This window comes from Suncus etruscus, chromosome 7 (genome assembly GCF_024139225.1).
Source record: "Suncus etruscus isolate mSunEtr1 chromosome 7, mSunEtr1.pri.cur, whole genome shotgun sequence".
NCBI classification, from domain to species: Eukaryota; Metazoa; Chordata; class Mammalia; order Eulipotyphla; family Soricidae; genus Suncus; species Suncus etruscus.
In genome coordinates, this window is record NC_064854.1 from 47411520 (window position 1) to 47427252 (window position 15733).

The 15733-nt window shown below is 35.9% G+C and overlaps 1 protein-coding gene and 1 non-coding gene across 2 annotated transcripts in view; one reads left to right on the forward strand and one right to left on the reverse strand.

The window, feature by feature from the left end:
* Positions 1-9253, forward strand: part of ADSS2 (adenylosuccinate synthase 2) — a 33170-nt gene extending 23917 nt beyond the window's left edge. The window contains 5 exon segments of the mRNA XM_049776519.1: positions 3925-4049; positions 5594-5691; positions 7078-7227; positions 8817-8833; positions 8835-9253. Coding sequence (XP_049632476.1) covers positions 3925-4049; positions 5594-5691; positions 7078-7227; positions 8817-8833; positions 8835-8870 — 426 coding nt within the window. The 3' untranslated portion in view covers positions 8871-9253.
* On the reverse strand, positions 2474-2580 carry LOC126015110 (U6 spliceosomal RNA). The gene has a single exon (XR_007498005.1). It is a non-coding gene; the product is annotated as a U6 spliceosomal RNA (small nuclear RNA).
* Positions 9254-15733: the final 6480 nt, after the last annotated feature.

The window sequence follows — 15733 nt, forward strand, 5'->3', positions numbered from 1 at the left end:
ACTGCCAAGACTAATGATAAGTACTGAGCCAGGAATAGTTTTTGAGTTAGAGCTAAGGTGTTACAGTAAGGTGTGACTCCCAAAACAAAAGGAGTTTCTCAAAACTTATTTAGCTGCTTAAATATATAGTTCTTTGTGTAGACACTGTATTACACAGTATTGTTGCTGAAGGGATATCATGACTATCATTTTATCTACTTTCAGTACCCATTTCTTGTCCAGAGTGATCATTTCCAACTGTCATTGTTGTAATGGTCCCTTCTCTGCTCTAACAGCACTCCCCCGCTATTTGTGACTACCTTTCTACCATGGACTGGTTCTCCTGGCACTTGTCTCTATTGTCTCCGGATATTATTACCATTTTATCTAATTTTTATATCCCACAAATGAATGCAATTTTTTTTGTTTGTCTTTTGGGCCACACCTTGTGGCACTTAGAATACTCTGCACTCAGAAATCACTCCTGGCAGGCTTGGGGTACCAAATGTAATGTCAGGGATCAAACCTGGGTCGGCTATATACCAGGCAAACGCCCTACCCACTGTGCTATTGCTCCAGCCTGAGTGCAATTATTCTATATCTATCCCTATCCCTCTGACTTATTTTGTTCAGCATAATACTTATCCATCCATGTAAAAGTAAGATTCATGACTTCATTTTTCCTAACACCGGCATAGTATTTTTGGATTCCTCATGTATATTCCTAGGAGTTGTTGGATTATATAGAACCTCAGTTTCTAGTTTTTTGAAAAATATCCTTATTTTTCAGAAAGACTGGACCAGTCAAATTTCCAACTAGCAGTGAATGAAAGTCCCTTTCTCCCCACCTCTGAGTCAGTCAGCACTGTTTGTTTTTGTTCTTTGTGATGTCTGCCAGACTCTGTGATATGAGATATCTCTTTGCTTTGTTTTTTGTTGTTGTTGTTGTTTTGTTTGCATATCCCTAATTTAAGATACGGAGCATTTTTTTTTTCATGTTCCTTTCAGCAATCTTTATTTCTAATTTGAGGAAGTGTCTTCATTTTTTTTCTCCCCATTTTGGTGTAGGGTTAGATTTTTTTCTTGTTAAGCTCTGCTGTTGCATTAAGCCCTTAAGATGGAGCTGGATGGAGGGTTCAGCCCTTAGGATGGGCTTGAATGGTGGAGAAGATGGAGGCCTTTGTCCTTAGGCCTACTTGGTCATGGTATATGACTTTCTTGATGAATTGTTGGATTCTATTTGCTATTATCATGTTGAGGATCTTTGCATCTATGTTTATGAAGGATATTGGCCTATAATTCTCTCTCTCTCGCTCTCTCTCTCTCTCTCTCTCTCTCTCTCTCTCTCTCTCTCTCTCTCTCATTGTGGTATCAGGGTGATGTTAGCTTTATAGCAACTATTTGAGGGGATTCCTTTCTCTTCATTTTCCTGGAAGAGCCTGAACAAGATTGGCAGTTGGTCCTCTTTAAAGCTTTGAAAGAATTCACTAGTGAATCCATTCGAACCTGAGCTTTTGTTAGGGAAACCTTTTGATTGCCATTTCAATCTCTTCAATTACAATATGTCTGTTCAGTTATTCCAGATCATCTTGGTTCAACAATGGACTGTTATAGGAGTCCAAGAATTTATACATTTTTTCCAGCTTCTCTTGTTTTGTGGCATAAAGATTCCCAAAGTAATCTCTGATTACCCTTTGAATTTCTGAAGTATCTGCAGTGATATCCCACCTTTTATTTCTATTTTAGTTTGTTTCTTTGTTTTTCTTGTTTTTGGCCCATACCCGGTGATGGTGAGGGGTTACTCCTGGCTTTGTGCTCAGAAATCACTCCTGGCTTGGGGGCGTGGACCATATGAGATGTTGGGGGATCGAACCAGGGTCCATCCTAGATTAGCACATGCAAGGCAAACGCCCTACTGCTTGCGCCACAGCTCTGTCCATCAGTTTCTGTTTATCTTTGTGAGTCTTGCTTATGGCTTATTGATCTTATTTATTTTTTTTTCAAAGAATCAATCTTGTTTCCATTGATCTTTTAGATTGTTTTCTGGGTGTCTGGTAATTAATTTTTGCTTTAAGTTTTTGCCTCATTTTGTTTTTCATTTTTCAATTATTTTATTTGTGCTATTAAATGATTGTAATCCCTTTTTTCCTTCCTCATAAATGTTTGCACAGCTATAACTTTTCATTTTAATACTGCTTTTGCTGTGTTCCACAAATTCTGATATGAATTGTTCTCATTTTCCTTTGTTTCCAGGAATCTTGATTTTCAACTCTGACCCACTTGGCTATTAGTAAGCAATTTGATTTCCAAGTGTTAAAATTATTTCTTCATTTCTGTTTATAATTCATTTTTCTTTTACTGCATCATGGTCTAAGAAGATAGTTGATACAATTTCTTTACAATGACTTTATCCTCTGTGGTCTGTCTTGAGTATATTAGTATGGTATAATAATTGGCTGTCCATTCCATGGTTTGAGTTATTTGAACATTTTTTTTAAATATGGAATGCTTCATGAATTTGTGTGTCATCCTTGCGCAGGGGCCATGCTAATCTTCTCTGTATCGTTCCAATTTTAGTATATGTGCTGCCGAAGCGAGCAATTATTTGAACATTTTTAGTATTTCCTCTCTTTTTTTTTTTTTTGGTTTATTTTTTGGGGGGGGTCACACCCAGCAGCGCTCTATGCTCAGAAATTGCCCCTGGCATGCACAGGGGACCAAATGGGATGCCGGGATTCAAACCTCCGTCCTTCTGCTTGAAAGGCAAACGCCTTACCTCCATACTATCTCTCCAGCTCCAGTATTTCCTCTCTTAGTCTTAATCAGAGAGGCTATATAGGCGGCTGATATTTGTTGGATCTTCAAAACTATCATCTTTATTCACTAAGTGTTGTGGAGTTTGTATTACTTTCCCATTATGACCATTTGCACTGTGGTGGTGTTTTTTATGTGTTGTGCTGGTGCTTATTGACCTGAATTAAGATGGATCTCCCTGGGTCCCAGAGGAACATGCTGCTGTCAATGTCTTTTTGCATTCTTTTCAGGTGCACTCACTGACCTGGGTTAAGGTGGGCCCCTGTCTGTAGTTCTTTTTTATATACCTAGGTTACTGATTTTGAAAACAAGGAAACGAAATCCATAACAATATGGTTTCCATGGGGAACAAGAGGATCAAACTGAGGATAGGAACTTATGTACTTGTTTAAAGAGATACTGTTATTTTTTGTATGGTGGTTGTGTAGTAATCATCTTTTGAATATGCCTGAACTTGTATCCTTTAAACATAAATTAGGGCTGGAGAGAGAGTACAAGGATTAGAGTACCTGTAAGGCATCTGACCCAGATTTTAATACTTTATAGCATGTTGTATGAATGATTGGGTGTGACCATCAAAGACCTCTGGCACCATTCTTATCCTTGCCTACACACAGAACGGCTGGCCCAGTTGGTCAGTATCACTGGGAGTGACCCCAAGCCCTCTAAGCTTAGGAACTCCCCACCTCCAAAAAAAACCCACCCCCCCCAAACCTAAAAACTTCATATAATTTGTGTAATTGTTGTTATTGTATTGTGTGCTTTTTGTCTTATTTTTGTTGTGTTTTTACTGAAGTCAAATAGATTTGATTCTGTTAAAAAAAAATGCTATCCTCATTCCATCTTGTATGGAACTTATCTTCTATTTATTTGTTTGTTTATTGGTTTGGGGACCAACCTGGTTACTCCTGGCAGGCTTGGGACCATTTACGATGTTAAGAGTTGAACCTGGGTAGGCTTTGTGCCCTACAAATGCCCTCCCCACTGTGCTTCTGCTCTGGCCCTTTGATTTATTTTTGAAAGATGTTAATTTCAGGTCTATGACTTGTTAGTACTATATTAAGTACTGTTATAATAGATTTATACCATTGACCTTCTGATTCTATCTAAAGTTTTATTTCTGTTCTTTAGGAAATTGGGGAATTATTACAAACGAGGGGTAGAGAGTTTGGTGTAACTACTGGAAGGAAAAGAAGATGTGGATGGCTTGACCTTGTTTTGCTCAAATATGCACATATGATTAATGGATTTACTGCGTGAGTATTCTTTAGAACACTTTGGGAAAGAATAGAACAATGTATGACTACAGTTTAAATGTTATAAATATAAACTTGTGGTAGTAATACAAAATAATTTAGTGCTTGATGTTTTTTGGGGGGGATGTTTGTTGGTTTTTGGGCCACACCTGGTGATGCTCAGGGGTTACTCCTGGCTATGTGCTCAGAAGTCGCTCCTGGCTTGGGGGACCATATGGGACGCGGTCCATCCTAGGCTAGCGCTCGCAAGGCAGGCACCTTACCTCTGGCGCCACCACGCCGGCCCCTTGATGTTTAATTTTTTTTTTTTTTGGTTTTTCGGGCCACACCCGTTTGATGCTCAGCAGTTACTCCTGGCTAAGTGCTCAGAAATCGCCCCTGGCTTGGGGGGAACATATGGGATGCCAGGGGATTGAACCGTGGTCCTTCCTTGGCTAGTGCTTGCAAAGCAGACACCTTACCTCTAGTGCCACCTCGCCGGCCCCAGATTTTTAATTTTTGAACTCAAAGTTCAGATCCATGTGTTACACTAGTACGTGACTGCAAGTTACTAATACTGTTGTGACTGTTCATAATTTTAGAATTTAAATTATACACCATTTTGAAAACTATATGTTTTTTTTATTTAGCTTTAGTAAATAAAATAAGGGATAAAAAATTTATGATGGGGCCTGGAGAGATAGCACAGCGGTGTTTGCCTTGCAAGCAGCCAATCCAGGACCTAAGGTGGTTGGTTCGAATCTCGGTGTCCCATATGGTCCCCCATGCCTGCCAGGAGCTATTTCTGAGCAGACAGCCAGGAGTAACCCCTGAGCACTGCCAGGTGTGGCCCAAAAACCAAAAACCAAAAAAAAAAAAAAAATTATGATGGAAATCACAAACCTTTTGTGTCCAAAATGTTTTTCTTAAAATTTTCTTTAGATATTTTTATGTATCATGGGGTCTCTAAAGCTTCCTTCATTTTCCTATGTCAGTTTTTGACCAGAAGAGTAGTGATGATAGCCAGGGTGAAAAATTGGAGATTGACATATCTTGTGATGAACCCTTTGGAACAATGAATTACACTTTGTCCCAGGTCTACAGAATGCATCCTTTATTTCAGGCAGCCCTCTACAGATAGATGTTGTTGATAATTTAATAGAGCTAAGGTAGGGGCTGAAGTGATGGTACAGCAAAACTTGCCTTGCATGCTGCCTACCCAGGTTTGATCTCTGACATCTCAATCTGGCAATTAGCGGAACTAATTCCTGAACACTACTAGGTATGGCCCCAAAATGAAAAAAGAAAGCTAAGAGTCAGGGGAATTTTGTTGTTATTAATGAAACCAGTTGTCTTTTTAAAAGTAATATGAAGACAATTATGTGCGGCATTAAAGACTGGACTGGGAGAACATTTACATCTTTTATCTTTCTCAATCTTATTCCTGGAAATATAACATGAATCTAAATACTAATTTTTTGGACATATTAAAATTTTTTTGACTATTATATACTAAGGCCTTTAAGAGTTTGTTGTTTTGATGTTGCTTTTTGTTCCAATACTAGGTTAGCACTTACCAAATTGGATATTTTGGACATGTTTACAGAAATAAAAGTTGGAGTTGCTTACAAGTTAGATGGTGATATCATACCTCATTTCCCAGGTAATCTTTTGAGATTATGTATATTGTTATAATGTTAATGCATTAGAGTAATTTCAGAAAGCTTTTTGTAATTAATGATATATATATATATATATCCACAGACTTAATATGCCTTTTGCGAATAGTTTAAATAGATTGACTTATTAGCATTTATTAACTGCTATGTATTTGGGATCTGGTTTTTAGCAAGTGAGGTTCAAATTCAAAATAGCGACATATTACCTCTGAGCCTAGCTATGCTGCTCCTAAATCTTACTGTCCTGTTCTGAAAGAAATTTTTCTATAGTCATTCCTCTCTCCTTTGAGAATGGTGTGGTGGAAGAAAAGAACCCTGCTTGTGGTGGTAGATAAATAGGCCCTTAAGTCATTAGCTTGCCTTTTACTTCAAGACACATAAAGTTTAAGTTTTTCTAACTTCTGTGTCTAACATGAAGGCATATAGGGAGAATTCTGATTGTTTGTGGCTATGTATTTTCTTGTCTTTAGTTGTATTTTTCTTTAAATTACAAACTGTTTCCAGCTTTCAAAAATAGGAAATATTAATTTGTTTTGTTGTCCTGGGAATATGCCCAAAGAAGGAATAGTGATTAACTTTGTCATTAGGCTGGTGAGTTTTGTGACTTGCTTGGAAATTGGAAAAAGCAGCAACTCTTAGAAATAATTATGAAGCCATTATTTAGTAGCCTAACATTTGTAACATCTCTGATTTGGTTTCTCCTTGACTGTCCTTTTTGGGAATTGTGAATCTCTATGTCTAATGATTATAGGTTGAATATTGGACTTTAGGACTAATATGTTTTAAAGTGTGATTTTTTTTTTTTTTTTTTTGGTAACACACCTGGTGATTGCCAGGGCTTACTCCTGGGTCTGCTTTCAGGGCTTAACTTCTGGTAGTGTTTTGAGAATCATATTGGTATGCCAGAAATAGAGCCTAGGTTGACTGCATTGATGGCCTTATCAAGTATACTATTTGACTACTTGACTATTTGACTGTTTGACCCCTAGAGACTCAGATTCTTATATCTACCTCCGAAGAGTATTGGTTCTTATTTGAGGGCCATCTTAAGCTTGGCTTTATGCTTATTAGCATAACTATATAGAGAGCTCAAGGTGTTTGCTAAGTTTATCTTCATTGTAAATCTTGGTGGAATATCATTTTATTTAGCCTTTGTAATGATAGAGAGGTAGGTTGTAGGGCTAATCTCTAATAGATTTGATTTTGTTTTTGTTTTATGCTTAAAGAGCAACATTTGATGTCTTAGCTGGATACAAGAAGAACTGAATACAGTTTAAAGAGATTTCTAAAATTCTAAAATTCCAATATATGCTTTATATATATAAAAAGTTGACAGTAGGATAAATGTGAATGTGTTCTTTAACTTTTAGCAAACCAAGAAGTCTTAAATAAAGTAGAAGTTCAATATAAGACTCTGCCAGGATGGAACACAGATATATCAAATGCAAGGACGTTTAAAGAACTACCTATTAATGCTCAAAATTATGTTCGATTTATTGAAGATGAACTTCAAATTCCAGGTAAATATGAACTATACAATTATTGTTACTTTTCTAATATTTTTTACTTAACTGCACTTTTTGAAATAGGAGTAAAAATAGTTTAGTTGGAGAATATCCATTTGCTTAAATGCTAGAAAGATCATTAAATTCGTTGTAATTATAAACACCTTTCTTTAATCCTTAATTTCTCTGAAGATAATGATGGCCATTCTTTTTGACCCTGTCTTAATTTTATCTGCTTTTTATTTTATGACAATTATTCCTTTGTTTTTTTTCTCTATAATTACAAATCCTTTTATATAGTTAGTGATTTTTGCTTTGTTTTTAATTGGGATTAAATCACCCTTCAGAAATGGGAGTTTAATGAATAGATCTTAGGAAATAAAAGATAGAAAAAGGGTATCTACTTTGGGGGAAAAAATAGAAGAGTAAAATTAAAATGTAAAGCTTACTAATTTAACACAGTTAGACCTGGCCAGGTTATAGTTGAATTATGTGAAGTCTTTATTATAATACATTGCTTATTTGGCAAGTATAGATTTGAGAGACTAAAAGTAAAGTGGCTGAGAGTAATTGGGTAATTTTTATAATTTTGTGTTGGGGTCATTTATATTTATGGCTCATCTTATACATGGACTTTTTTGGTGACACAAGACATCTTTTATTGAATGTAATTTAGAAAGATGCAAGAGGAGAGAACGATACAAACTAGCAAAGCAACACAAACAAGTGAGATGTGTACGTGGGCTTGAAGATCAAGCCTACTTTCTGTTTTAATTTTTTGTTTAAATATCTACCTGCCATACCCATCTTGGTATCAAATTTAATGTGCATGTTTATTTAAGGTTTGTAGTTGATATTTTTAAAAAGTGAAACCATAGTAAATTTAGCAGTAAAAATTGAGTAGATTTAACTATTTGAATGAACTTGACTACAGGTTTTTATAGGCTGATACAGACAGCAACTCCAGCAGTTAGAAATGATAGTAGTATTTATAATTTTAAAAATATTTCTCCTTGGGCCCGGAGAGATAGCACAGTGGCGTTTGCCTTGCAAGCAGCCAATCCAGGACCAAAGGTGGTTGGTTCGAATCGCAGTGACCCATATGGTCCCCCGTGCCTGCCAGGAGCTATTTCTGAGCAGACAGCCAGGAGTAACCCCTGAATACTGCCGGGTGTGACCCAAAAACAAAAACAAAAAAAATATTTCTTCTTTACTATAGCATGAAATTTGTAGTCTCTTTTAGTACCCAGAGACAGCATTATTCATTTGTCCAAAAAAAAAAAAAATTTTTTTTTTTTTTTATGTACAGGAACCATTTCTGGCATAGAGCAATAATTTACTTGCCTGATTGTTAGACATTGAGGAATTGTAAATACTGTGCAGTTAAAACAGGGTACGATAACACAAGTTAAGTTCTCCTGTGCTGCACCTCTCATTGTATATTTATTTTATTTAGAAGTTCATACAGTTTACTTCCAGAATAGGACAAAAAGCGCAAAAAGGTATTAGGAAAAAATTCAGTGATGGCACATGGAGAGGAAGGGAATATGTTTGCAAAATTTTAAATTATTATTATAAATGTTCTCTTTTTTACCCCCCTTCAGTTAAATGGATTGGTGTTAGGAAAATCCAGAGAATCTATGATTCAACTCTTTTAAGGATTTCCAGTGATGCAAGATACACTCCTTGAAAGGGGAAGAGGGAAGGACTTTCATAAATATTTCAGTTTTGATCTATCTGCAAATTTCAAGAATAAAAACTTTGAAGTGCATTTTAAGCCTTGCAGTTGTTTCCAGTCTTTAAGATGGCCGGCTGGTGTGAAGATACACCTTTGATGTATTCCATTGTCAGCTTCCTTGGCTGGCACAATTGCTGATCATTTTTTTGCTCCTGCTGCCCATGGTGCACATTTTCCTTTAATGTTTAGTAATAGTTTAATTCTTGTTGTTTGAAATCTTCAGTGTAGTTTTTCATCTGTCATTGTGTCATTGTTTTACCTCTATTAAATGGTAAAAATAAATAATGCAGTTTTGCACAAATATTTTTATTACATTGTAATCATTCAATTGTTATTATAATTTTTGCTGTTACAGAAAATGATGAAAATATGGTGTCCTATAAAATTTTGTAATGCTGCAAATTCTGTTTATTAAATTGTAAATGTATTTTCTGCTGATACCATTGCAAACTTGAGCTTGATGGGGTAGGGGGACTGTTCATGTTTTTGTCTAATTTGTTACGAACACAAAAAAGTCTGTAAATATTTCATGTGAACATATAAATTTTCAAAGAGAAAGGTGTTTCCCAAAACAATCTTAATGCTTAAAAATGTAGTCATTAAAATATTTGATTTTTAGTGAATAATTTTCTTTATTCTTGACATTAACTCTGAAATGTGTGGGTTACTTTATTTTATTTTATTTTATTATTAAATCTAGTGGATTGATTTTTTTTAAACTTGTGCCTCTCAGTATACTTACAAAAACCATAAGGGTTCCAGATGGACCCAGATTGTTGGCCATAACTTCGATCATGCCTTTGATTCTCCTTTCTTCAAATGAAGAGGTATTATTTTGACATTTAGGCTTAATATATCATGTTAAGATTATCCTTCAATAAGCTCTTTGAACTGTTTAAGTTTGGTGCCACTTATATTTATTTTATATCATTGATAGCTAATTAAAACAACCTAAAATTTCTAGTATGCTTTGTGAGTGGTATTTCTTCTGATAAGAGAAGTAAAAGTAAACACTAGTCTATACAGATTCATTGGAATCTGTAGTGATAAGATTCAGAAAGAACAAAAATAGAATCCCTGAAGAACTTTAGTTCTAATTTTTTATATTATTAAATGTACTTTTATTTAATATTTTTTAAAATTCTAAAATGGACAGTCTGGACTCAAATTAAAAATTGATAGGAGATGCATTTGCCAAGTCCATTAAGGACCAAATGACTTCTGTAAGAATAAATTTATATTAACTATATAATAAATAATTTTTATCCTAATGGAAAAGAATGGACTTTTTATTTCTCTTTATTCTTTCATCTTCCTGCTGGGATGTCAAATTATATGAGCTAGCCAGAGATGAAAGCTTTATTAGAAACTAACTTTTCAAACTCACTGTGTTACCATGGCACTAAGCATTGCATTATTAGTAATGCAATTTTAGCTATGAACCAGAAGTAGATGGTAAAGAACCCTTTCTTCAAGTCAGGCATAGTTTTATTTATTTATTTATTTATTTTATTTATTTATTTATTTATTTATTTATTATTTACAAAAATGTTATAACTCTCCCATTGATGTTGATGTACAGTTTTATATTTTTTCATTTTTTTATCAGGTTTAGTGCTTTTCTATTCGTTTCTCTTTAAAAGTGAACTGCTTGATAATTAAGATGGCTAAGGAACATGATATTCCTTCAGTTATATTAAAATATAAGGAAATCATAAATCATGGGTTTATGGTAAAAAGTACACAAATTTATTTAAAAACTGGGAAAGTGTCGAGAAAAGCCATTGTGGAAATGATATTCCAACATTTGAATAGAAAGAGGGATATGTTGGAGGCCAGAGAGATAGTATCGTGGGTTATACGTGCCTTGCATATGACTCGTGGGTTTAATCCCCTGTACCATATTTATCAAGAATGATCCCTGAGCACAGAGCCAGGAATAAACTCTAAGCACTGCTGGATGTGGTTCCAAAACAGACAAAAGTAACCAGAAAGGATATGTAATCAGGGATCCAAATGAACAAAATGATAACTGGTTAGGTTTATGAGGTTGGCAATAAATTGGAAGAACGCTCAACAGCTAAAGCATAATCAATTGAAAGAAGAGTCCTGTAGGAGACAAGCAAAATAGAGCATGGAAAAATTACCTGAAAATACAAAATCATGTACTCTAAAATTTCTGGTTGACATGAAACTGGATACAAAAGCATATTTTTATTAGAGAATGGATCTATTGAATAGAATTGTTTAGTTCGAGTCTTATATCAGATGTACTTGGGCTATTCAGTTAAGTGCACAAAATAACCCTTTGCAGAGATTCGATCTGGGATTAGTCACCTGCAAGGCAAGTCTTCTTAACTCCTGTACTATCTCCAAGCCCCCATAACATTTTTAATTTATTTGTTTGATGAATGTAATCAAATTAATTACTTCAGGAATATGTGAGTTAAATGTGAAATTAAGGATTTGGTTCTTTTTAGCTGTATAGGCTTCTTTGTAACTGGATATACTATACAAAAAGAATATGTTCAGAGATCTTGCATAAGAGGAAATGAACTAGTCTAGAAATAGGTGATAAGCTTAGAAAATGCTTCTAGAACCTAGTCCACTAGCCTAAAAATTAATCTATAAACAAACCTCTCATGACTCATAAGAAAATTATTATGGAGTGATCCCTATACATTGCATTAATTTATTTATCTTTCTTACCCTTCCTTAGAAAACCCTGTCTGATTTTGCTTTAATTTTTATCCTAAGTGTTAGACATGCTCTTTTCACCTTTTTTCATTTTGTTTTGTTTTTTTGGGCCACACCTGGAGTCACTCAGGGGTTACACCTGGATCAGCTGCATGCAAGGCAAATAAATGCCCCTACCGCTGCGCTATGCTCTGGCCCCATATTTCAACTTTTTTTTTTTTTAAAAGATATCGTTGTCATCTGTCAATTCCCACTTGAGTACCCAAATGAAAATACTAACTTCAAAAATCATGCTTTCCCTCTATCACTTACTTTAACCAAGACAATGAAAACAATGGAAATATTTATTGATTAATAGGTAAAATATGCCAACATGTGCTTGCATTTGTGCTCACCCACATTGGAAAAATACTATTTGGCAATAAAAAATGTTGGTACTTTACAGTAATGTAAATGAATCTTGAATTGCCTTCTACTAAGTGAAATATACTGAGTAATTCATTGGAATTGATCTTAAAAGTAAAAGTGGCCCACAGTGAGACAGTACAGGGGGTTTAAGGTGCATGCAGCCAACCTGGGTTGGATCCCGGCATCCATATTGGTCCCTTTAAGCCCAAGTGAATAACCCACTGAAACTCCTGGGTATGGCCCCCAAACAAACAGAACAACAAAAACTGGAGTGATCATAGACACAGGAAGGATTATCTCAGATCCCAGCCAGGTGTGACCCCAAATCCTCTCCCCTCAAAGTAAAAACAAAAATCCTACCTATAAATAACCACAAAGTATAGATAAGAAAACAGAGTGTTTGCCAAGGCAGCAAGAGTGGGAGGTGCAGGGCGGGCGGGTGGCGCTAAAGGTAATGGTGCTGCCTTGCCCTGCGCTAGCCTTGGATGGACCGCGGTTCGATCCCCCGGCGTCCCATATGGTCCCCCCAAGCCAGGAGCAACTTCTGAGCGCATAGCCAGGAGTAAACCCCCTGAGCGTCAACGGGTGTGGCCCAAAAACAAAAAAACAAAACAAAAACAAAGAGTGGGAGGTGCAATGAAGGGGATAATAAAAGGTGTAATTTGGGGGCTGGAGGAGATAATTCTACAGCAGGTAGGAATGCTTGCCTCCACATGGATCACATTTGGTCTGAGCCCCCGCCTGGAGTAATTTACTGACCACGGATCCAAGAGAAGCTCTGAGCTTCACCAGGTGTGGTCCAAAAGAAAAAAGTACAATTGTAAAGTCATAAATGACTCATGGAATTTATAATGTACAGCATGGTTATATCTATTTGTGTTTGAAAATTAGTGAGATTATAAAATTCTTCACAAAAAAATGACTTGCATGTGGTGACAGACTGATGTCATCGTTTTTCTGCATCTACTTTTAATTATATTTACATGTCAATATACCAGAACAGAAAAGGTTTGCTGATTTAGCAAATTTGTAGAATTGTATAGCATTTGCATTGCCCAGTCAAAGTCCTTTGGCCTATTCACTTAGTCCTACAAATTTACTTTTGTTTCAACCTTGGTATTTCCTATAAGTGAAATGCAGTATTTCAGAGGTCTTGCTCCCCACCACTTTTATGTGATGTGATGTTTTAAAGTTATACCACATTTTTATAGCTAACTAATATTTCATTTAATATGTGTATGGGTGTATATATTTGTCTTTGAACTTTGTATATTTGAGTTGTTTCCATATCCTGGCTGTTGTATGTGAATAAGGTGGATGTTTTTGGTAATATGAATTACATTTCATGTGTTAGGTATTTATTATGTAAGTTATGTATGAGTTGTAGATCATATAGGTTTTGCATGTTATATCTGAACATTGTTTTTTTCATATTCGTGTGTATTAAGTAACTTTGAATTAATGTTTTTGTGTTTTAGGGGTAGATGCCAAGTAGAATCTCTTGGGTCATAGGGAAACTCTTAAGATGACTCCATGTTGCAGGCGTCCTTACACAATAGAGGGCCAGTTCACTGTCCCTCAGACTGGGAAAGCCGGACTATAGTTTTCTTAAAAAACAAAAACAACCATGAACAAATATCTATGTACATTACATTTATTTTAAAATTAAAAAAAAATGGAAACAATTACAATATTTAAAATGAAGAACAAGTAAAATAAAACAAGTAGAACAAGTAAAGTTAAATCAACAAACTTACAAATGTTTCAATGGAAACTATGGGCCTGCTTTTGGTGGGTTATAGTTTGAGGACCCCTGACCTAGACTGAGAGGAGGAGTTGAGAGACAGGAGGGAAGCCAGAGTGCTGTGCATCCTGCACCATGAGCACTGCAGGCCTGGGACAAGTGGGTAGTTAAGCAGGACAGGCAGCGGCGGCAAAAACACCCAGCAGTACAGATAAATGTCCTTGGCAGGCTACATGTGGTCGCAAGTTTAAGGATCCCTTCACATACTGTGTTCCATAGAGGCTGGGCCAGACTATATTCCTGAAGATGGTTCCTTTTTCACCACTTTTCTGCCCATATAAGTTGTTTTCAGTCTCTGGCATATGCCATTCTCAATAACTAACAGTTAATAGTTTCATATACCTACTTGCTGACTGTATATTCTCTTTGGGGAAGTATTTATTCTCCATTTTGTGATGAGCTTACTGATTTTTGTTGTTGAGATTTGTGAGTGCTTTACATGTCTTGGATATAAGTTTTTATATGGAGTGTAGTGTGCAGATGACTCCTCTCATACAGTAGTGCCTTGATTTTAGCCCTAGGTTCTTTTGCCATAGAGGAACTTTAATTTCATAGAATTCTATTTATTTTTTATTTTGTCATTGCCATTTTACTCAAATCTAAAATATGTCTGAGGTCCATTCATACCCAGGCAAATTCTGCCTATGTTTACATCCTTGTAGTTTATGAATTCTGGTCTAATCTTTAGTCCATTTTCAGTACAGTATAAGATAAGATTTCAGTTTCATCTTATTTTGGGGGGGGGGGGGTTTACACCCGGCATTGCTCGGGTTACTCATGGCTCTATGCTCAGAAATTGCTCCTAGCAGGCTCAGAGGACCATATGGGATGCCGGGATTCGAACCACCATCTTGCATACAAGGCAAACACCCTACCTCCATGCTATCTCTCTGGCCCCTTGTTTCATCTTTTAACTAGGTTGTTTTGTTTTAAACTAGAATCTTATGCTTGCAAGCTGTGCTCTTTACTCCTGAATCACATTCCCAGATCTAGGCTACTTTAATTTCAGTTTTTGTTTTGTTTTGTTTTTGTTTTTGTTTTTGAGGGGACACCTGACAACTGCCCTGGGGCCACTCACTCTTGGAACCACTCTTGGCTCATGCTCTCTCCCTGCCCTAGTTGCTTTTTAATTATGAGTTCATTGTATTTTTTTAGACACAAGATTACTAGGTCTTGTCATTTCTCTTGTTCCTTTTGAAATGTTTTTAAAGTTTTAAAAACTTAAACTTTGATCACGACCAAAATAATCATTATTTTCTTTTCTACATTTTTAGAAATACTAAAAGTATCACATTTAAGAACTGTTTGATGAGCCAAGATTATTATTTTGTGCTTTATTCTGAATAGTGTAGTTTTTTTGTTTGTTTCTTTTGGGATGGAGTTTTGTTTGGTGTTCACACCTAACAGTGTTGGGGTCTTCTCTCAAAGCAGAGCTCTGGAGTTGCCCTGACACTATTCAGAGCCATGTTATCCTGGGAATCAATCATGGGACTTCCAAATGCAAAGCCTGCACTCTAGCCTTTTGAGCTATTATGCATTGTATATTACTACAAAAATTGTCCCCTTTTAGATATTACTTTTAAAGTTAATTTTTATAGATGATGTGAAGTAATGATATATTCTTGCATGTGGTGTATTCATTGTTTCTAACACCTTTTATTGAAAAGAGTATCCTTTTACCATTAACATGCTTTGGCACCCCTATCCTTATATGAGTACCATTGGCTTTGTTTCTTTAGTTTGGAGGGCACAACCACTGTACTCAAGACTTACTCCTGACTGTGCTCAGGGATCGTCCTTGAGATGTCCAAGGGACTATATGAAATAGTCTCTACACAGTGACAACAATGAAGATTAGGGTTAGCTGTGTGAAA